The sequence below is a fragment of the Zootoca vivipara genome, chromosome 3 (genome assembly GCF_963506605.1).
Source record: "Zootoca vivipara chromosome 3, rZooViv1.1, whole genome shotgun sequence".
Taxonomy (NCBI): Eukaryota; Metazoa; Chordata; class Lepidosauria; order Squamata; family Lacertidae; genus Zootoca; species Zootoca vivipara.
In genome coordinates, this window is record NC_083278.1 from 2,510,998 (window position 1) to 2,533,921 (window position 22,924).

Consider the following 22,924-nt stretch of genomic DNA (forward strand, 5'->3'; position numbering starts at 1 on the left):
TGATGAAAGGTGTGCAAGTGTGGATTGCCTAAAAGCACCCAAAAAAGGTAACATGTTTTTAGGTGTGTTCAGGGAGAAAAGAAAGTGAAATTCGGGACCAAGCTCCACACTAAGAAACTTCATGCAGTAAAAGCCTTATTAAAGTGCAATAGCAGGATTTGTAGGTAGAACTTCATATCAGGAAAAGATTCTAGGCAAACTTTTAAAATATAAGCAGAATGTGAGAAGCAGGCTTCTGTGTAAGAAACATAGGATGAGAATATGATCTTGAATACCTGGAACAATAAACAACTTGAGTTGTCTTGTTGCTCCCTCCAGCAACTGAGCATTATTTCTCAACTAAACTAAGAGGTGGGGCCAGCTCAGAACCATTAGCACATAACCAGTCTGCCAGCCAGCCCAGGGTGAAACCGAAAGACATTGTCTATTTGGAGCTGATGAATGGCATGTTATGGCATCTAACTCTCTAACTACTTCATTTCCAGCCTATCCATTTGTCTCTTTGTCTATCATTGACTCTACTTCTTCTCAATTTTCATATCAGATTTGATCCTGCCTCGTTTTCTTCTCCACTTTACTTCTTGGTGATGTCAACATTCATCTTGATAATCCCTCTGGCCCAGCTGGTTCCCATCTCCTCTCTTTAACCTTCTCAATCTATCTTCACTTTTGGACTGACTCCTTCACGCACAGGTTTGAGCACTCTCTTGATCTTGTCTGCTCTGTGACCTCTGCTATGGAATTTCCTCTGACCATCACCTCATTTCTTTTAACATTGCACAAAATCACCCAGCCCACTTTCTCTACTTCTAACTCCTCCTGTAATTTACAGCCGATTGATTAAATGGCTTTCTTGGAAGTACTGTCCCCTCTCCAACTTCAAATCATCACTGTCCTCACAATAATTCAGCTTTCCAAATCTTCCAACAAAATATTCACTCCTCTAATTACCAGTCCCAGTATATTTCTGCAATTATTATTTTAAAAAAAACCAATACAAAAACACTTAAACACTTATCCAACATCCATTCATATTACTTAATACAACCTCTCCACGGAGAATATTGAGCAATTGGTACAATATCTTGATTTTGATAATTAATAGTTAAAGAACGGGGCCCACATTTCTTGGAAGGTGTCTCTATTTGTTATGCCTTTAATTGCCCTCCTATGCAGGGCCGGCTCTAGGTAGACTCCCGGTGGTGCGGTGCACAAGGGGGCCGGTAGGCGGGGCGCTCCGGCGCGGAAACCATGCTACACCCTGCGAGGGCGGGGGCGCCGGAGCGATCTCCGCCCCTCAGTGCCAGGGCGCCCGACCTGCTCGAGACTGCCCTGCTCCTATGTCTGGTGAGACGCTCAAACATTGCTGTATTTCCCCATATGTTCAGGGGTATTTCAGTCTGGTTCTTCCATTGCTGAGCTCTTGCTAATCATCTGTAAGAAGCCTGCTAGTTCGCTGTGGTGCAGGGTGTCCAAAGATAGTTGGACTAAGGCAGCAGGTAGAGAAAGGGGTTGGCCTGTAATTGCGGATATAATGGAGAATACTCTCTTCCAAAAGTTTTGAACATAAGTGTATTCCCACCAATCATGAATAAATGAACCAAGCTTTCCACAGTCCTTTCAACACAAAGGGGAAAGGGAGAGATTGATTTTTGCCAGCCTGATTTGTGTCCAGTGCCATCAGAGGATGACCTTTAATGAGGCCTCTTGTAGGCAAGCAGAGATGGTTTTGAGCAGGGAAGTGGTCCAGATACCCTCCCATTTGTGATCTTCAATTGGATGGCATAAATCTGATTTCCATATAATTTGAAAGCCTCCAGCACTCCCCGCTTCTTGATCTAATAAATTGCTGTATATTTGGGAAGCAGCACCTTTCAATCATATGCTGGTCTGCTGCATAAGGATTCAAAGAAGGTAAGTGTGTGTAAGCCCTCTCCCCTGTGCTCAAAACTAAGTGCAAAAGAATGAGCCCGAGCTACCTGAAACCAGGTAGTATGAGTGCCTTTTAATTTACCTTGCAGTTCCTCTGGGAAGCAGGTCACGGATTGTGTAAATGCCTACGTCCTCCCAATCCTTGAATGGTTGATATTTATCTGTGTCTTTGAAAGCTGGATGATCCAGGAATGGGACAAGTGGTGAAGGGTCAGGGTGTTTTGCTTCATGTTCTCCACACCATCAGTACTGACCTAGTAAATGGAATGTCTGTGTCCCTTACCTCTTTCAAGGACAAAGATAAGAAATGGTGGCCTTTCGAGGGACCGTCTCGAGTTGGACCCAAGTTCTTCCCCTGAGCAATGGGATCAAGGGTTTGATTTGAATAGGAGCACAGTATAACATTAAGTTAGGCATTCCCATCCCTACTTTTGTTCTATTTCTGTAGAGAGTTTTATTGCCTATCCTAGATTTTTTGCCCCCGACACAAATGCATTGATTTTGTTTTGCCATCTCTTTATCTGAAGAGGAAGGATGGGAATAGGCAAATATGAAAAAATATAAGAATTTAGGTAACACTGACATTTTGACCACGGCTATTCGCCCAAGCCACCTAAAACTGATATATTTCAATTTCCTAAGTTCTTTTTGAATTTCTTTATTCAGTCCTCTATAGCTTCTACGTCCCAGTTGCAGTGACGTTAATACCTACTGTAAGTACTTAAATCTTCCATGCGCTATAGCAAATGGAGAGTTAACTAGTAACCAGTCCCTTGTAGTGTCATCTAAATAAGGAGCATGGATTTAGAATAGTTGATTTGCACTCCTGCTACCCTGTGGTACTTTTCTTTTCTTTTTCTTTTTTAATATAATTTTTATTGAATTTTCAGCTTATACATTTTCCAAATCATCACATCATACTTTTCTAACTGTTGCTTAAGTGGCTCAAGGGCTGTTACTGAATTTCCCCAAAATAAGAGGGTGTCATCTGCAAACATATTCACTTTGTGTATCCCACATGTTAATCCCCTCTATAGAAGTGTCATTGCGTAGTTGGATGGCTAAAACCTCTATGACCAATGCAAACAACAGGGGCAAAAGAGGGCAGCCCTGTGAGGTGCCCCTTGACACATCTATAGCCTGAGCATCAAAACTATTGATTGAAATGATTGCCTTTGATTTAGAATATAGTTGCTTAATGAGGTGCAAGAACTTAGATCCAAATTTCAATTTGTTTAGCAGGCATGTAAAAAACAAGGAATCAATACTATCAAGAGGCTTTTGACATCAAGAGAGAGTAATGTGCTATTTCCGCCATTTGATTTTCTGTATACAGTACTTTATACAGAAACTGGAATTAAGATTGCCGGAAGAAATATCAACAACCTCAGATATGCTGATGACACAACCTTGATGGCAGAAAGTGAGGAGGAATTAAAGAACCTTTTAATGAGGGTGAAAGAGGAGAGCGCAAAATATGGTCTGAAGTTCAACATCAAAAAAACCAAGATCATGGCCACTGGTCCCATCACCTCCTGGCAAATAGAAGGGGAAGAAATGGAGGCAGTGAGAGATTTTTACTTTCTTGGGTTCCATGATCACTGCAGATGGTGACAGCAGTCACGAAATTAAAAGACGCCTGCTTCTTGGGAGAAAAGCAATGACAAACCTAGACAGCATCTTAAAAAGCAGAGACATCACCTTGCCGACAAAGGTCCGTATAGTTAAAGCTATAGTTTTCCCAGTAGTGATGTATGGAAGTGAGAGCTGGACCATAAAGAAGATTGATCGCCGAAGGATTTATGCTTTTGAATTATGGTGCTGGAGGAGACTCTTGAGAGTCCCATGGACTGCAAGAAGATCAAACCTATCCATTCTGAAGGAAATCAGCCCTGAGTGCTCACTGGAAGGACAGATCGTGAAGCTGTGGCTCCAATACTTTGGCCACCTCATGAGAAGAGAAAACTCCCTGGAAAAGACCCTGATGTTGGGAAAGGTTGAGGGCGCAAGGAGAAGGGGACAACAGAGGATGAGATGGTTGGACAGTGTTCTCAAAGCTACAAACATGAGTTTGACCAAACTGCAGGAGGCAGCGGAAGACAGGAGTGCCTGGCATGCTCTGGTCCATGGGGTCACAAAGAGTCGGACACGACTAAATGACTAAACAACAACAACAACATATACTCTTACATAGTTCTGGAGGCAAGAGACCAAAGAGTTGGGTGATTTTATCCATTATAAAGTCACTCTTTCTACTTTTTCTTCTGCTATCTACCTGGCTAAGTAAAACCCATTTCCACTGATCTATTCCAAGAATGTCTATACTCTATAGCATCATTCCTGCCTTTGATGCCCTCCAAGGTCTGCCCCACTACTTCTGTTCTCACTGTACACTCATGACTTTGCCTTTTGCTTCAGCGATAAAACAGAATCTATACTTTCTGATTGCTCTCAATTCCTCCCCTACTTCTCCCTCCAGCTTCTCCAGCCTCCTCTGCCAATGCTTTCCCCATTTCACTTGATAGTGAGTTATCCCAATCCCTATCTATGCCTCTTGTTCCTGTCCCCTCCTAGCTCCTAGTTGCCATTTCCTGCACTACTATTCTTCCTTTTAGTCACACAATCACTCTGCTCTGGCTCCTTTCCCCCATTCCAAAAAATAAAATAAAATAAAAATATTCTTGAGTGATCCTCCATCCCCAACTATTCCTCAATTACTTGTTTCTTCCAAACTCCTAGAACATTTCCCCCCACTCTCAATAGTCTCTCCTACAACTTATTTCTTAATCCCTGTACTCTGGTCCTCTGCACACCACTGAACCTCACTAAAGTAATTGAGAATCTCATTGCTGAATCCAAGACCTCTGCTCCCTCATCCTTGATGTCTCCGTCACCTGTGATATTTAGCTTCCCAAAGTAATTTTAGCATGCAAACAAAGATGGCAATTGTACATTTCCCAATTCCTCTGTCACCCTGTCAACTATCGGTGGTGGGCCAGTTCTTAGTAAGTACAGGGGAAAAGGTGTTCAAAGGAGAGGACACAGGTGTAATAACATGATTCCTGAAAATCTTGGTTTTCAAATCAGGAGCCAATCTCAGAGATGCAGGTTCCTTCTCTAGAAAATGTTTGCCTTGCCTGTCCACATTGGCATTAACTGTGATTCGGGGTTAATGATTCCATGATTCCTTTGGAAAGCAGAGTTTGAAAACATGGTCTGAAGTGATAGCAAGGGAAGATGGTTAGCACCAGTACCTATATTACTCTTAAGGCATGAGGCACTATGTTTTCTGATCCTGGCTCCCGACTTACAATCCATAGTTTTAAGGAAGCCAGCTTTATGCTTTCACCCAATGTATAAAATGGGAAATTTTAAGAAGTGGATAATGTGATTTTAAATAAGTATTCATGCACATTTTGCCCACCCTTATGGTGTCTACTGTGTTTTACTGAATAATGTACACATTAAACAAAACAGGACTTGTATTTCAGTGTTACCCAGAAAAATGCTACATTAGGGAAGACAACACAGATGCCCTTTCTAAATATACCTTTAAGGCATTGGACATAAAAGAGTTTGGAGTATGAGAACGTGACTTGCTTTAAACACCTCTCAATAACTGTGACTGACAGTTTATAATTTACAAGGAGGGTGTGGCTATTAAACACACTGAAACAGGTTTTCTGATATGCACTTACGGCCCATCTCTTGTCTAAATGCTTTGTTGCACTGACAAGTCAATACCTAACATCACTTTCTATAGGCCTAGTGCCAAAGGCCTTTAAAATGAATATGGAAATGCTTACACTTTTACTGAGCTTTACTGCTTCCTGATGACAATTTTTTTTGAAAAATAAAAATTTAATCAGAGAATGAATTTTTAATAGCATTTTTATAAAGCAATTGGGAGTTTTCATTATCAAAAAGGAGTATCAATTATACATAAAACATAAAATTAAATCCTAATTTCTTGTTGTTATCGTATAATGTGAAAGTAGTTTCAGATGCACAAGCAGAATAATTTCCAAAGCATATTTTCAGTGTAATCCTATGCATCTCTATAGATTGCCCCACTAAATTAAATAGCAACTTACTCCCAGATAAATGTAAGGTTAAAAATTTAGGCATTATGAGAGGTAAAAAATCAATATCATTCAACTCAGTGCTTAAATCTACAATTTAAGTTTCCAGATATATCCAAATAAGAAAAATATTTGAGGAACTTAAAGCAACAGCTATAAATATAAAAACCAGTATAGCAGAGAAATTATATGGTGAAAAACTGAAATAACTGGGTACATTAAACCAAAGCAAACGCTGAAATGTGTTCAGTCGCACACTCTTCATGAAGTTGCAAAGATTCTTTCACATTTCCTATGTAGTGAAAGATACTCTAAGGCCACTGTTCTGTGCCCCCTTACATGGAACAAGCACCATTGAACTCAAAGGGGCTTTACTTCTGAGTAGATGAGTGGAGGACTGGGCTAAAAGGCCTGGAAATGATGCCTTATGAGAAACGGCGGAGGGAGCTGGGTATGTTTAGCCTGGAGAAGAGAAGGTTAAGGGGTGATATGATAGCCATGTTCAAAAGGATGTCATATAGAGGAGGGAGAAAGGTTGTTTTCTGCTGCTCCAGAGAAGCGGACATGGAGCAATGGATTCAAACTACAAGAAAGAAGATTCCACCTAAACATTAGGAAGAACTTCCTGACAGTAAGAGCTGTTCAACAGTGGAAATTGCTGCCAAGAAGTGCGGTGGAGTCTCCTTCTTTGGAGGTCTTTAAGCAGAGGCTTGACATCCATATGTCAAGAATGCTTTGATGGTGTTTCCTGCTTGGCAGGGGGTTGGACTGGATGGCCCTTGTGGTCTCTTCCAACCCTATGATTCTATGATTCTCCAAAAAAGAAAACAATGCCCGACCTGAAGAATATGGAGCAGATGATTCAGCAGGGGAAACATAGCTCCGAACAAGTAAGGAGGTAGTACAAGAATACTTAGCTAGTTTAGATGTATTCAAGTCTCCAGGGCCAGATGAACTAGTGTACATCCAAGAGTATTAAAAGAACTGGCAGAGGTGATTTCCGAACCACTGGCAGTAATCTTTGAGAATTCCTGGGGAACAGGTGAAGTCCCAGCAGACTGGAGGAGGGCAAATGTTGTCCCTATTTTCAAAAAGGGGGAAAGAGAGGACCCAAACAATTATCGCCCAGTCAGTCTGACATCAATACCAGGAAAGATTCTAGAGCAGATCATTAAGCAAATGGTCTGTGAGCACCTAGAAAGGAACGCTGTGATCACTAAAAGTCAGCATGAAAAATAGGTCATGTCAGACTACTTGGATCTCATTCTTTGACAGAATTACAAGCCTGGTAGATGAAGGGAATGCTGTGGATATAGCCTATCTTGATTTCAGCAAGGCCTTTGACAAGGTGCCCCATGATATTCTTGTAAAGAAGCTGGTAAAATGCGGGCTAGACAATGCTACCATTCAGTGGATTTGTAACTGGCTGGCTCACCGAACCCAAAGGGTGCTCATCAATGGTTCCTCTTCATCCTGGAGAGAAGTGACTAGTGGGATGCCACAGGGTTCTGTCTTGGGCCCAGTCTTATTCAACATCTTTATAAATGACTTGGATGATGGGTTTGAGGGCATCCTGATCAAGTTTGCAGATGACACCAAATTGGGAGGGGTGACTAATACCCCAGAGGACGGGATCACACTTCAAAATGACCTTAACAGATTAGACAACTGGGCCAAAGCAAATGAGATGAATTTTAACGGGAAAAATGTAAAGTACTACACTTGGACAAAAAAAAATGAAAGGCACAAATACAGGATGGGTGACACCTGGCTTGAGAGCAGTACATGTAAAAAGGATCTAGCAGTCTTGGTAGACCACAAACTTGACATGAGTCAACAGTGTGATGCAGCAGCTAAAAAAGCCAATGCAATTCTGGGCTGCATCAATAGGAGTATAGCATCTAGATCAAGGGAAGTAATAGTACCACTGTATTCTGCTCTGGTCAGACCTCACCTGGAGTACTGTGTCCAGTTCTGGGCACCACAGTTCAAGAAGGATACTGACAAGCTGGAACGTGTCCAGAGGAGGGCAACCAAAATGGTCAAAGGCCTGGAAACAATGCCTTACGAGGAACGGCTTAGGGAGCTGGGTATTTTTAGGCTGGAGAAGAGAAGATTAAGGGGTGATATGATAGCCATGTTCAAATATATAAAAGGATGTCATATGGAAGAGGGTGAAAGGTTATTTTCTGCTGCTCCAGAGAAGCGGACACGGAGCAATGGATTCAAGCTACAAGAAAGAAGATTCCACCTAAACATTAGGAAGAACTTCCTGACAGTAAGAGCTGTTCGACAGTGGAATTTGCTGCCAAGGAGTGTGGTGGAGTCTCCTTCTTTGGATGTCTTTAAGCGGAGGCTTGACAGCCATCTGTCAGGAATGCTTTGATGCTGTTTCCTGCTTGGCAGGGGTTAGGACTGGATAGCCCTTGTGGTCTCTTCCAACTCTATGATTCTATAAAGATGTCACTGAAACGTCACTAAAAGGGTAGAACAGGATGTTTGCAAGCTTTTTCAATGTGTTTCAAATACATGTGGTGCCTCGGAATGTAACCCTGATGTGAATGTATTTTTAAAATGGTCTGATGGTCCAGAACTGGAAGATATTACAGGTATAAAGGAGACATATCTAAAAAGGTGGTATGCACACATGATTCTGATGCACATGCAATATTGATGGACAAAAGATCCATTAGTATATATTGAAAGACTGGAAAATGCTTCCATACAGTGACTGCAGTCCTAGACCATGTATGGTATTTTAAAAACCAGTGCAGTTTTCATTTGTACTGCAAACTTTATTAATATTTGGTCACAGAAATCATTACTGAAATGAAAAATATAGAAGCCATGAAGAGGCTGAATTATGGAGAAATACATATCACAATAGGCGCATTTGTTGGCGCTGGAAAAAAGATACGTTTATAAGGCATTGCAGTGTTGGATTTTAATGGCTGGGTTACGTCAGTTGCTTCTAGAATGCTTTTTCTGCAAACTGCCATATCTCTTTGTGAGCTAAATTTACACTATTGCTTGACTCTACTATCAGGATGAAGAAATGTGACCTTGGGCAATGTGAGAACGGACAGAGGAGACAGAGAACTGTGATAAATCAACTAATCAGGGAAAGAACTTTGATTTGAACATGTGAGAAGTTTCAAGTAGGGGAAACCACCCCGAAAACTGAGGTTTATTTGATCTATTTGCTGTTTGCAGGGTTGTAAAGGGGCAGTTTATGGAAAATATTATTGGAATTATGGAGTGATGTCAACTGGAGATTTATTGAGAACTATTTAGTAACAATTTGTAATAATTAGGAAAATCAATAAAAATAATTGGCTAAAGAAGAAAAATACACAAACTCCAACCTGATACCAATCATATTGAAAGTTTAAGCAAACAAGAAGACAGTAACTTCAAAAGTGTAAAGGGTCTGTTTTCATACTTTTAAATGCTATGTCTCTCTTGTTGAACATTTATTTAGACAGTGGTGAAAGATATGCTAGAATTGTGCTGAGTGACATTTGTACCATGCAGTTACAATGCCCACAGAACAATTGATAGAACCAATGTAGAAGACATTTAACCTTTATTATGATTGGAGAACTGGACAGTTCACAGAACAACTTAAATTTATCTTCCTGACACTCTGGTCTATGCATATAAGAGAGAATGTGGGAGCCCAAACCTTCCTTTGTTTCCTGATGTGTACTTTCTCAGTGATGAGGGAAATATAATCCTTTATTTGCTCAGAAGCATACTCCTCTTATTACTCTTGCTATCAAAGTAAATTGATTCATCAGTTAATTAATTGAAAACATTTTGATCAATTAAAACTGTTACTTATTAATGGGACTGAATACACACACACCGTATATACATTACATTACAAGTGCTTATGAAAATTGTGGGTGACACACAACCTTCTTAAAAAAGGTATTTCTCCTTCTCTATCACACAGCACAGAATGACTTCATAAAATGTATGCTGCTGAGGCTGCAATCCTGTTACACCAGGTGTGGGAAACATGTGGCCCTTCTGATGTTGCTGAACTATAATTCCCATCACATCTGTCCATTGGCAATGCTGGGTGGGGCTGATGGGAGTTGTAGTGCAACATCAGAGGTTCCCTACATCTGTTAAAAACATTTACCTGGAGGAGGTCCCATTCAGCTTAATATGACTTACTTCTGAGTAGCTATTTAGAGGAGTTTGCTGTGAGAACCATTTAATTAAACAGAGAGTGATAGATAAGTCAGGATACAATTATTTTCATAAAATGAAGACTAAAGAAAATCAGGCAGCATACAAATAAGAATATTGTAATCACATTTCCTTTTCTAAATTGAACGGTCCATTAGCTTGTTTCATGAGCATAGCCAATCACTGCTCATGACAGCATGGCTGTAAAGATAATCTGCTGGATATAGGGATGAGGTTGCCAAGGTTGCAAAAGGCAGCCACCAGTAGCTTTTGTCTTATGCTTAGAAATGGACACAGAATCTTAACAGCATTGATCTAGAAGATAACATCCCAATTCAACCCGAGAAAAATTATACAGTTTGTTTTCAGCTTAGTTAATCAAGGAAGAGAACTTGGCCGCCACCTGCTGTCAGGACCACTTTCTTCAAGGCCAGGAGAAGGGGAAGCACCTTAACCTTTCTGGGTCCCACCCTTGCAAAAAATGCCATGAAATTCTTCAGGTTCTGAAACTTTTCCATGATACAGTCTGTGTTCAAAGTTGAGCCAATACTTTGCCAAGAAAAAGGCCTGACTTTGCTTTCTTATTTTTCCAAAATTACTTGTGGCTCTTGGAAGCTCTTGTTTGTGAAGGGATGAAGTGAAAAAACAAGGGAGATGGTCCACCAAGTGGTGAAAGCAAGAAATGCAGTCTCCAAACCCAGCATGCCACCGTCTTTTGCATGTTGGAGAGAGCTGCACTCTACATTTTATTATAACTATTGGAATAAATTAACAAGCAGAAGGGTGCTTGGGACCCTTGTGCTTCATTGCCAGCTAGCTCCTTGTCACTCAGCAAGAGTGCTGGTTTGCCCTGACCATCAGTGGTCTCTGGAGAGCAGCAGTCCCAGAACAGTTAAGGAAATGGGTGGTTATTTGTGGAGGAAAGAAGATGGAAGAGCTGAACTGATTCCTGTAGAATGTGTCAATTAGGAGATTGCTGAACTTCATGGGCTAAGACACTGGTGGCTGAAATCCACCTAGGAGAGGAAGCTTAGAGCTATTGACTTGTTTTATTAATTCCTATTGGCTTGAAGCTTTAGAGCCGCAGATACCATCCTCTACTGTCACCTGTTGGAGATTCCTCTTGCAACACGCTCCCGTTGCTGGTTTGAGTTCCTTATTGTGCGATTCTCAATTTCTGGATCTAAAAGAACCATTGGTTGCATTCTCAAACTGACTGTGAGTATGGCCTAAGGGCACAGACTTCATTTGGCATAGCTGGACCTTGGGAGAAGGTGGAACATCTTAGACAAAAGTTTATTTGCATACTGTTCCTTATATTGTTATTCTCTTCTGAGGCGAATGCTGCTACTTAAACATATAAATTGGAGCCCCAAGTTCCCTGGGTGTGGGGCTTGAGCTTCAATTTAATATAAAAATCCCCCCTAGAGTGCTTACCCAAGGGTTACATTTGAGTCCTTGCACTTCTCTAGCTTCTGTGAATAGAATACTAAGAGAATTTTCTCTTTCTTCTTCTTTCTTTTCTGTCTGTGTTCATACAAAGTGTGTGAAACACTCTTGTTTCTGCCTAGTTCCTACAAGCCTAACATTCTTCAAATTCACCTGTCCTCTGGGGTTAGTTCTTGATCTGCCGCTGGAATCTGAACGGTGAATTCCCCCCCCCCCATGAGTTCAGTAGAATCAGAGAACTAGTGCCAACTATTGGAGGTGCTCTGGGTACACTTCTTTCATTTGACCTCCTTGGGAGAAGTTGAACTCCAGGTTACTACCCTCATCAAACAATATTAGCTGGGTATAGGGACAAGAACTTAGGCCCGTAAACCCCTGTGCACAAGTAGATTGATTGACAGTCCAGCATCTTCACTAGAGGCCATTTCTACAAATGCTTAACCCCCCCCCCCTGTTTTGTTAGGCTGAAATCCTGTACACACTTACCTGGAAGTAAATCCTATTGAACTCAACAGAACTTAATAGAAGTCCATATTTTTATTGATATTGCGAGAGGTTAGGGGTTCCCAAGCTTGCTTTCTTGTGTTCAATTGACTGCGGTGTGGCTTATTTGTTTGAGGGACGTGGGCTAGTTTGTTGGGTCAGGTTAGCCATAGGCATAGAACAAAAGAACAATACCCCCATCTCTCTCCTACCCTCCCCTTTCCCCCAACTGTAAGATGTCTATGACAAAAGTGTCTCTCACCAAACGTAAATGAACTGTGAAAAAGACTATGAATTGAAAGTGGAGACAATAGATGTACGGTTCCCTGTTTATCTGTTTGCTTTGTAACACAAAAATACCCAATAAAAACTAATTAAAATATAGATGTCCATAGAAGTCTATGGCCAGTTAACCTCTTTGCTATGGACAGTTAACCTGTTTGCTAAGCTGTTGTTGTTGTTGTTGTTGTTTTTAAGTCTAGATATCAACCTTAGGACATTTATAATGTTTATAAACAGTTGATGAATATTATGCCTGAAACATTTGGTGGGGATATGACAAATAATATTCTGGAAGAGCATTCTGTTTAAGACTTCACCTATTTTCAAACCTAGAAAAACAGCTCCTTTTGAAATTCCTCAGCTGACACACCACGTCTCTGATGTGTTACACCCTGTCACATCGCATTACATCTCAGAGAGTAAACAGAAGAAAGGTTATAAACTTAATGTGCATACCAGCTGCTAACAAGTACATGTTTTTGCCAACTTCTATCTAAATGAATGCACTCAGGAGTGACAATGCAGAGGATCAGATAACCTATGGCTGAAATTTTCTACACGATTGTGAGCAAGCCCCATTTCTCTCAGAAGTGAAACATAATAGTAATAAATATTTACATAATATCCTTAATGTAAGAGACTTTAAAAATCATGTTGTTCTTGCTATAAAATGTACACTAAGGGAACATTATGTTGCCAATAACGACAAAACATTTTTTGTTTTTGTCTTGACTCTGGCTTTGTCACAAATAGCCAAAAAATCACTCTGTGGGCAACTCTTTAAAAGGATACAGCAGAAGGCTAAGGGCTGTTTGAGGAAGCACTTTGTTTACTTATTGGCTTGAGCCAGCACTGGTAATGACACATCTACCTGCGGAGATGATTCATGTTCCCAGTGGGATTATGCTGTCACAGATGTCTGTTGCTAATAAGAATATTGTTTTACAGGTTTTTTCTATTGGTAGTATTTATGCCTTATTGGGGTCTGCACTGATCAGTACCTGGATGTTTATTTTGGCAGAGAATAAGCCAAGAGAATACAAATTAAGACACAGTGGTTGTGGACAGCCAAACATTAAAATATTGATGTGTGTGGCTGCCACCACAATGTCTCCCATTATATGACCCATCTCTTGCTCCATCTCTGAATATTGCAAGTGTAGACAATATGATGGGTGTGTGCCTGCTTCCAGACTGAGGATTCGTAGGACTGGACATTTGTCATTCTCCTGCTGTAAGCTACATAACTTTAATACCGCCCTTCATCCGAAGATCTCAGGGTAGGTTACAAGATAAAAATACAGGATAAAAGCACAAAATAAATAGTGAAAACACGTTTAAAAGGCCATAGAATATTAATCAGCCCAAGGCCTGGTGGAAGAGGCACATTTTGCCTGGCATCTGAAGATGTATAATGAAGGCACCAGTCGAGTGTTCAACAAATGGGGAGCCACTGCAGAAAGGCCCTGCCTTGTGTTGCCACCCTCCGGGCCTCTTGTGGAAAAGGCACACAAAGAAGGGCCTCAGATGATGATTGCAGAGCCTGGGTTGGTTTATATGGGAGAGGAGGTCCTTGAGGTATTGCTGTCTTGAGCCATTTAAGGTTTTATAGGTCAAAACTGGGACTTTGAATTGGGCAACGAAGCTGATTGGTAGCCAGTGCAGTCAGGCCAGGATTGCTGTAATATCATCATCATCATTTATTTCAGCTTTAAGCTCATATACACATGAAAATAGGCACGACGAGGCATACTTGCTTTACAACCAATAAAAATAAATATAGAGCTAAAATATAATAATTACAGATAATATAAAATTGGGGGAAAATATAGTAAGAGCTTTCAGGATTCATGTAACAATCCATTTCGCCTCTTATAGGCCAGAACAGAAGTTAAAAATCTTGCCAATTGCAAGGTTACGAACGAATCAGTATCTTGCAATAAAAGGGCAAGAGGAGTCTCTGCTGGGAGTCCAGAGAATTTTTGGACTAATGGGCTCAGTAGGTTTATCCGGACAGCACTATACAGAGGGCAAGTAAAAACTATATGCTGAAGGGATTCCGTCAACTGGTTATCACAGGAACATAGAACTGAAACTCAACCCTTAGAGAATCTGTGAAGAAGGATATTGGAGGGGAAAACATTGAACCACGCTTTAATAAACGCAAACCGATGGCTGCCAATAGAGAGGGATGATAAGTAAGCTGGGACATGCTGTGTGGGAGTATCGCCCATATACCGAGGCGAATATACCCCCGCCGCTGCCGCCCAACGTAAGATTACGTTGTAACTCTGTATCATCCAATCTCTGATTGATACATTTTTTAGCTGTGATAAGATCAAAATTTAAGGATTCTAGAGGGGAGATTCCAAAAAGCAAAAGCTTGGCATGGATCTTGCTGGCCCAGGGACTGGAGAATTCATCACGCCATAGACATTGGGCTAGATAATAATTAGATAATCTGTGCCAGAGTGTTAGCCAGTAATTAAAAACCCGTTTCCACAGAAGTGTCTCTAGCGAGGGGATCTTCAGTTCCAGACGTATAGCCGCATTGCTCACACATGAGGGAAGTTTCAAAAGACGGCGTAAAAATTGATTTTGGAGGGTCTCAAGAGGGGCAAAGTTTGCCAAGGCAGCCCAAAGTGGTGCAGCATATGCGAGTATGGCAGCTACTTTCGCATTAAACACCTTCAACCCCGAAGGCACATGCAGAGCCCCATCTGAGAAATAAAACTGGAGAAGTGCGTGGGACACAGTTTTAGCCTTATTGAGGAGATATTGAATTTGTGCTTTCCATCTCAAGTTTTATTGAAAAAATATACCCAAATATTGGAATTTGGAAACTTGTTCCACTGTTGCTCCATCGAGCTTCCACTTGTATAGTTTTCAGCTTCTGGAAAAAATCATTATTTTGGATTTAGAATGGTTGATGGATTAGTTTGACAATAGGAGACAAAAATCTTCAGTGCTCTATTTAGGCCAACTCAAGAATAGGAAAGAATTACTGCATCGTCTGCATACAGAAGCAGTGGGCAGCGATAATCCGCAAGGCGGGGGCATGGATATTGAAGAGCGAATCGATTAGGGGTTTTCTCATATCACTTATATACAAATTAAATAGATAGGGAGCTAGCATACGGCCTTGGCGGACTCCCTTATTTATAGGCACCGAATTTGTGAGTTTGCCTGCTGGAGTTAGTCTCACTCTGGCAACTGATCCCTCATGCAGTTGGATCACAAGCCATAAGAGTCTTCTGTCAATGCCCCAAGTAGCGAGTTTCTCCCATAAGATGTTTCTGGGGATGCTGTCAAAAGCTGCTGATTGGTGCAATATGCCAAATATTCTATTCACAGAAGCTAGAGAAGTGCAAGGATTCAAATGTAACCCTTGGGGAGATTCTTATATATGTAATATGCTCTGTCTTGCCCAGGTGAAATTTCTGAATTGTCTTCAGAAGCAGGCCTATGTAAAATATGTTGCAGTAATCTAACGTAGAGGTTACCATTAAAACACCTCATTAAAACACCTAGTATGGAAATACTATGGGTGTAGCTTGATTCAGAGTACAGTGGTGCCTCACTAGACAAATTTAATTCGTTCCACGGGTCTTTTCTTATAACGAAAAATTCGTCTAGCGAATCCCATAGGAATGCATTGAATATTTTTTTTGAATTTTTTTTGCCCATAGGAACGCATTAATTGAATTTCAATGCAGTCCTATGGGAAACCGCGATTCACTAGACGAATTTTTCGTAAAACGAATTCGTCTAGCAAGGCAACCTCAGCTCAAAAAATCCTTTCGTTAAGCGGAAATTTCGTTAAGCAGGGCATTCATTAAGCGAGGCACCACTGTATTTAAATGGGATTCTACTGTAGGCAGTGTTATGATACAGAAGGGGGGGAGTAAATAGTGGTATTATTCTAACTTTCAAAGTATAGAACTGTATGTACAGCCTAATGTAGGCTCTCTGGAGCTAAGCAGACCAGCTTCCTTTGATGTACTTATAATTATTAGGGGCTTAAGCTGCCTAGTAGTGGAATGTATAGATAAAAGCTGATGACATGACATAGTAAAGGCAAGCAGAGGTGGTGGAATTTAATGTTGTTGTGTTCTATGGCCAGACTTTGTCTGAAGCACAAAAAATATGAAGCATGGGAGATATATTTTAAGAAGGTTTAAGGTTTGGTTAATTGGTTATACTATATGTAACCATGTCCTGATTCAATTGCCAATAGCTTGAAATGAGTGTAGCACACAATACCTGTTTGTCTGAGGTCCCTTTTACTTTCAATTTTTACTTTTACTTTCAATTTTTTATCCCAAGTGTTTAAAGAAATTAAGATCAGCGTATCATTATTATTACATAAATGATTTTTAACTTGAAAGTTGGGGCTGCTTCCTTAAATGGGTTTACCATAAGACTGTGCTGTGACATGACAAATACTTTTATTGTTGCAATATTTTTTCTAATGCCTCTGAAAAATTAGCCAAAACACACTGAGATATTTGACAACAAACAAAATTTCTATCTCCTAGAACATGCTGTGAATGTCCATGTGCTTATCTGCCATGTTTATATGCAGGGTACTTATGAATGACATAAGGAAACATCAATAATTTGCCTTACTTTAAACCCAAACCGTTTTAGGGACCAGCCCAGAAAGAAATCATACATATGTGTCATTATTTATCCTGGCCCTAGTACATTTGAGGCTTGCATGAAGGTGGTAATCGGTACAGGTACAAGTCACAGAGAAAATGAATGAAATCACACCCATAATGAACCATAAATTATGGAGGGAAGTTCAGACTTGAGAGTAAAGTCAGTGGAATTAATTGAGAACAATTTAATAAGCTGTCTTCACGTATGTAAGAAGACACCACTGGCAAACCAAGAACCACTTATGTAGTAGTCTCACAGAAGTCTAGAGACTATTTTCTGAATATTCTGGAATTTTGTGCCCTGTTCATCAAGTTTCTGTGAGAAACCAACTCATAGTTTTGTTTTGAAAGCCTTTATGCTTGGCCAGTTAAAAATAGATTTAATGAACTTTGGCTATATGAAAATAAGTGAAACCTGAAACAGTTTTAAGATTTCAAGCTTTACTCATATACTTGGTGCTTCCAAATGCTTAACTATAATTTAAAAAGGTTCCCCCCCCAAAAAAAACACTAGGAAAATAACCTTAAATATTGTTCATGTTAACTAATGGGCCATTGAGCAAACCAGCCATGTGGGGTTTTTCAGAACTATAAAATTGTCCTGTCACTTAAAAAAAACAAACTCAAATCCACCAAAATTTATAAGTAAATTTCTTTTTAAAGGGATGGGGCTTCATAGTTTCCCTTTGAACCGTATAGTATTTATCGGGCTGTCTTGTCACAACATGAATCCCTTTGGGGTGAAAGCAATTGTTTTGAAGGTTAAAATAAATTCATCTTGCTGTGACCTAATGCAATTTGTTGAAAGCTGGCCCTGGGAAACTTTCTGCCATTTATTAGATAGGATTTTCACTGGGTCTTCATAATGCAGTAATGTCTTAATGGGTGAGTTGCTCACTGCCACAAACCTTTATTAATTATGGCAATTCTTATGGCTAGTTTCCATTTGCAGCAGCTCCTCTTGATTTATTATCTTGTTCTACTATTTGTGCTGTAGTGTGATTGTGTGAGAGGAATAAGACATGTAGCACCCATCTCTGTTCAGGATGTCTCCTGAATAAGTCACAGTCATGGGAAAAAGATTTGCTGGAGCAGACAAAGTTTCCTTTCTGCTGCCATTTGAGATTTGGTCTGCGTAGCACAGCTCTAGTAATCTGTTTTTATTTTTTGCTTTGAATTTCTACCAATAACAATTCTGTTGTTAAGTTTTTCTTTTAAATAGTACCCCTCCTTTGATATATAGAGGAGTACGAGAAGCCACAACTGAATAATTTGTGAAGCAGCAGCACTTGCTTATGTCAGTGCAACCATTATCTTTCCAAGAGCATCTGCTGCCAGACTGAGTAACAGACTGCTACTTCTATACAGCTGCTCCAAGGATGACCTGATGTGTGATATCCTCTCTGAAATTAGGGGAAAGCAGAGAATAAACTGGTGCCTCTCCATTCTCCTTCAATCTCCATGATCTGGTGGATGGTGGGAGGGAATCTGCTCCTTTGGGAATATAATCAAATATGTTGTAAAAGGAGGATTTAAATAGATGCATTTCTTCACCAGCAGAGTGAAGAACTTACTCAGACTACAGTACTTTGCATACCTAACTGACAGCACCGGTAAGTTCCTTGAAAGTCAGTGGGAAATACTTCTGAATCAACATGCATGCATAGAATTGGGTTGTAAGAGGTGACTTTGGCAGTCAGCTTGTCCTTTGATTGTGGGAAGGTGATGTTCCAGTGCATTTGGTAAAAACAGACAGAGTTTTGCAGTTTTACACATCATCAAGACTGAGATGATTTTGGATAGTACACGAAACTAAAACTTCTGCTCATGTCCTTGTTAATTCTCCTCAACTTCTTGGCAGCTTTTGATACCATCAACCATGGTATCTTTCTGGAGCACCTGTGAGTTAGGGGTGGGTGGCACCACTTTGCAGTGGTTCCAGTCCTAATTGGATGGTCATTTTACATTGCCTTGGTAATAGACTGGATGAGAGCCAACAAACTGTAGCTCAATCCATAGAAGATTGAGGCACTGTTAGTGGGTTGTTCCCTAGACCAAATGGATGGGAGATTGCCTGCTCTTGCTGGGGTTACACTCCCTCTGAAGGAGTAGGTACATACTTTGCGGGTGCCTCTGGATCCATTGCTGTTGCTTGAGGCTCAAAGGACTCCATGGCACTGAGTGCCTTCTATCAGCTTTGACTGGTGGCCTAGCTGTGCCCCTAACTGGACAGGGATAGCTTAACTTCTGTTGTTTAAGCTCTGCTAACCTCTAGGTTACATTACTGCAATGTCTTGACTTGGGAGATGTGGAACTGAATTCTTTCGCAACCAAATTATCAAAATCGTGCAGCAATTCTCCATATATGAAACTGAAGTAACATTTTGTGTTGCAGGATTGTTGTGAGGATGGAGGGTTATCAGCTGCAATGCACACAAATTGCATGTAAAACTTTTTACTTATGGTAATACTCAGTGACCATCTGTCGTCAATTTGTTCAGGAACTGGGATGGATGAGGGACAGGACATTATACTTTCCTAGCATTAAAAGTGTTATTTTGATTTCATAATGCCACAAGATGCACTCACATGGGATTTCAAATATAGAAAGCCCTTAGAGACCATAGCCTCTTAAAAAGCTTTTATCGAATTAATCTTAACAATATTGGTTTGTATTGAGACACTAGCAGGAAATCAGATGAACCCTTCTCTCTCTTTCTAAGCTCTCAGGTAAAAGTAACATTGCACTGATTTCCTGAAATTAAGAGAAACTACAAGATTCCCAAATAATTTCACTTCTATTTTTTACTGGGAATAAAATACTTAATTTATTTATTCAGATACATGGGAAATAATATCTTTAGAAGTAGCTCAAACTAGAAATCTTGAGTTAAATAAATATTTCTAACTGCAACTTTATCACTGAAATTTGTCCATCCTCTGCTAACTATTAATAGGTTGCAGTAATAACAGAATTGGACAAGGGAGCTTTCCGCATAGGTGCTGGGAGAGTGAGGTAGCATTTACCAGTTCACTTTATGAGGCAGATGATGAAAGAGACAAAATAATAATAATAATAATAATAATAATAATAATAATAATAATTTACCATTTATATCCCGCCCATCTGGCTGGGCCTCCCCAGCCACTCTGGGCGGCTTCCAACAGAAGAATAAAACAATTGATTAAAGATTAAAAGTCTCTCTAAACAGGGCTGCCTTCAGATGTCTTCTAAAAATCTGGTAGATGTTTTTCTCTTTGACATCTGGTGGGAGGGCGCCACTACTGAGAAGGCCCTCTGCCTGGTTCCCTGCAACTTGGCTTCTCGCAACGAGGGAACCGCCAGAAGTCCCTCGGCACTTGACCTCAGTGTTCGGGCAGAACGATGGGGGTAGAGATGCTCCTTCAGGTATACTGGACCGAGGTCAGCACCAACACTTTGAATTGTGCCCAGAAACATACTGGGAGCCAATGTAGATCTCTCAGGACGGGTGTTACGTGTTCTCGGCGGCCGCTCCCAGACACCAGTCTAGCTGCCGCATTCTGGATTAGTTGTAGTTTCCGGGTCACCTTCAAAGGTAGCCCCACATAGAGCACATTGCAGTAGTCCAAGCGGGAGATAACTAGAGCATGCACCACTCTGGTGAGACAGTCCGCAGGCAGGTAGGGTCTCAGCCTGCATACCAGATGGAGCTGATAAACAGCTGCCCTGGACACAGAATTGACCTGCGCCTCCATGGACAGCTGTGAGTCCAAAATGACTCCCAGGCTGCGCACCTGGTCCTTCAGAGGCACAGTTACCCCATTCAGGACCAGGGAGTCCTCCACACCTGCCCGCCTCCTGTTCCCCACAAACAGTACTTCTGTCTTGTCAGGATTATTAATGTTATCATGTAATTTTCTGTATATTGAACATTAGCATAGACACAAAGAGCTGAACAATGACACATTACCTTGACAACACAAATTACCATTAAATAAATATGGCAATATACCATATTTGGTTTCAGAACCTTGAAACCAAAAAAAGGATTTGCTGGCAAATGTAAATGTGCAATCGAATCTAATGCACACCTTAATTTTCGCAATGTAATTTGGCCAAAAAAGGTGAGCATTAGATTCAAGTAAATACAGTATTAAAATTGGTATGTGCTTCATTTACCATTTCCCCTCCTAAATTGTCACGATTAAAATAATTCTGACTCATCCAGATATACAATTTTGTCTTAACCTCACATACACCCTTCTTCTTCTTCTGTCCTATAAAAGGATAAAAGCAATGCTCATCTAACTTTATGAGGAAATTCCTTACATTTACTGCAGAAAAAAGGAATAAATTTTACAAGCTATTATTTTCCCCTGTTCTTCGCTTGGCTAAGCTCTGTCCGGAATCTTTTAAGATTTCCCTCCAACCTAGCCTTCTGTTCTATTTAACCAACATAACATTCACAGTATCACATAGCAGACAGTAAAGACGGAAGATAAAAATAACTGTTACCTAGAATACAAAATATGTCTCTAAAATAAGCACTCAGAGGTGTGTTTTGGGCAAAATACAGAACAAAAATAGAAAGCTGGGCTTGAGTCGTAATACAATATAGGTCCAATCTTGCGTGCCTGGGCTATATACTGTATTCTGCTTAGAGGCGGATGTCCATTGACCAACACAAGGGCTTTAGAACCAGATAATTTGCAAATTAGACCTCAATTAATCTAATTGGTTCAATGAAGTGCACTTTCTGTGAAAACCTGTTCAGAGCAAGTATGATCTTAAATGAATATGAATTTCACAATCTAGCACTTTGTGTAACCTTTTTGCAATATGCAAATAGTGCCTTCTTGCTTTGTACAGAGTTCTAACTTATTTTGGCACTTCTACAATGTCATCATTCTTACTTTTGTATCTAAAAGCTGTTTCTGAACGATTACCTTTCTCTGTTCAGTGAAGATGCCATCATTGTTCTCTCACCCCAAAAACAATTCCAATTAACCAATAACCCTGCTACAAGTATAACATGACAGTGATACAAGAACAAGTATTGATTAAAACAAAAAAGCCATTTTTAAAAACAGCATTAATTCTTACCAACTCCAGTGGTTATTGATTCTGTGTCAATGTCGTTAGCTTTTTTCTTTGCCACTTCAGCTAGTGCCAATTCACCCTTATCTAGTGCAAAGTAATGGATGTCCTTTAGAAATAAAGCAAAATAAAAGATTAATCTAAAATGAATCTTGGACAAGTAACAAAGGAGAATTTGAAAGGAAAAAAGGCTTCTTTATTGCTTAGATCAGAAATGCAGATGGAAGTGATGAGACTATATTTATCATTTTCTCTGTGTTACTCTTTTGAAATGCAGGTTTATTATCCTATTCATGCTCTATCCTCACAGTTAATAATGAATAAGGTGTTAACCATTAACCAGAAAGAATAGAGCTCTCAACCCTGCAGTAGAAGCAAACCTTTAACAGGCACTTTAGGTTCTGATTTTGTATGGCAGAGCAAAGCGAAAGCTTGGCAAATCTCTGGTTAGACTGAGGGATGATTGAAACCAAATTGCCAAGTGGCTGAATATAATACAGCACTTCATATGATGCCCTTCCCCAACCATCTCCAGACTTCATTTGCCTTCTATTCTATTTCCTTATTCACATACTGTTGTCCTTCTATTATCTCTGAGTGTCTCCTTTCTGGGTTTTGCCTTCTCCACTCTGAAAAAGGGAGGAAGCAGTAGTTCTTTTTTGGGCTAAATAAATAATAGGAACCTTGGCAGGCCAAATTTCACAGGTGGGTGGTGCTGCCCACCTGTCAGTCACCTGATGCCACTAGGATAT

The 22,924-nt window shown here is 40.3% G+C and overlaps 1 protein-coding gene across 13 annotated transcripts in view; it reads right to left on the bottom strand.

Annotated features, from left to right (window-relative positions):
* Positions 1-22,924, bottom strand: part of WDPCP (WD repeat containing planar cell polarity effector) — a 215,590-nt gene that overhangs the window by 46,353 nt on the left and 146,313 nt on the right. For 12 of the 13 annotated variants that reach the window (XR_009557270.1, XR_009557269.1, XR_009557271.1 and 9 more), the window contains one exon: positions 22,179-22,281. Coding sequence is in view for 7 of the 13 variants with exons in the window: in XM_035110455.2 (XP_034966346.2) it covers positions 22,179-22,281 (103 nt within the window). In the remaining 6 variants the exon portion in view is untranslated. Of the gene's footprint in view, positions 1-20,805; positions 22,282-22,924 lie in introns of those variants that run through there. The other variant, XM_060272325.1, reaches the window with a different exon arrangement.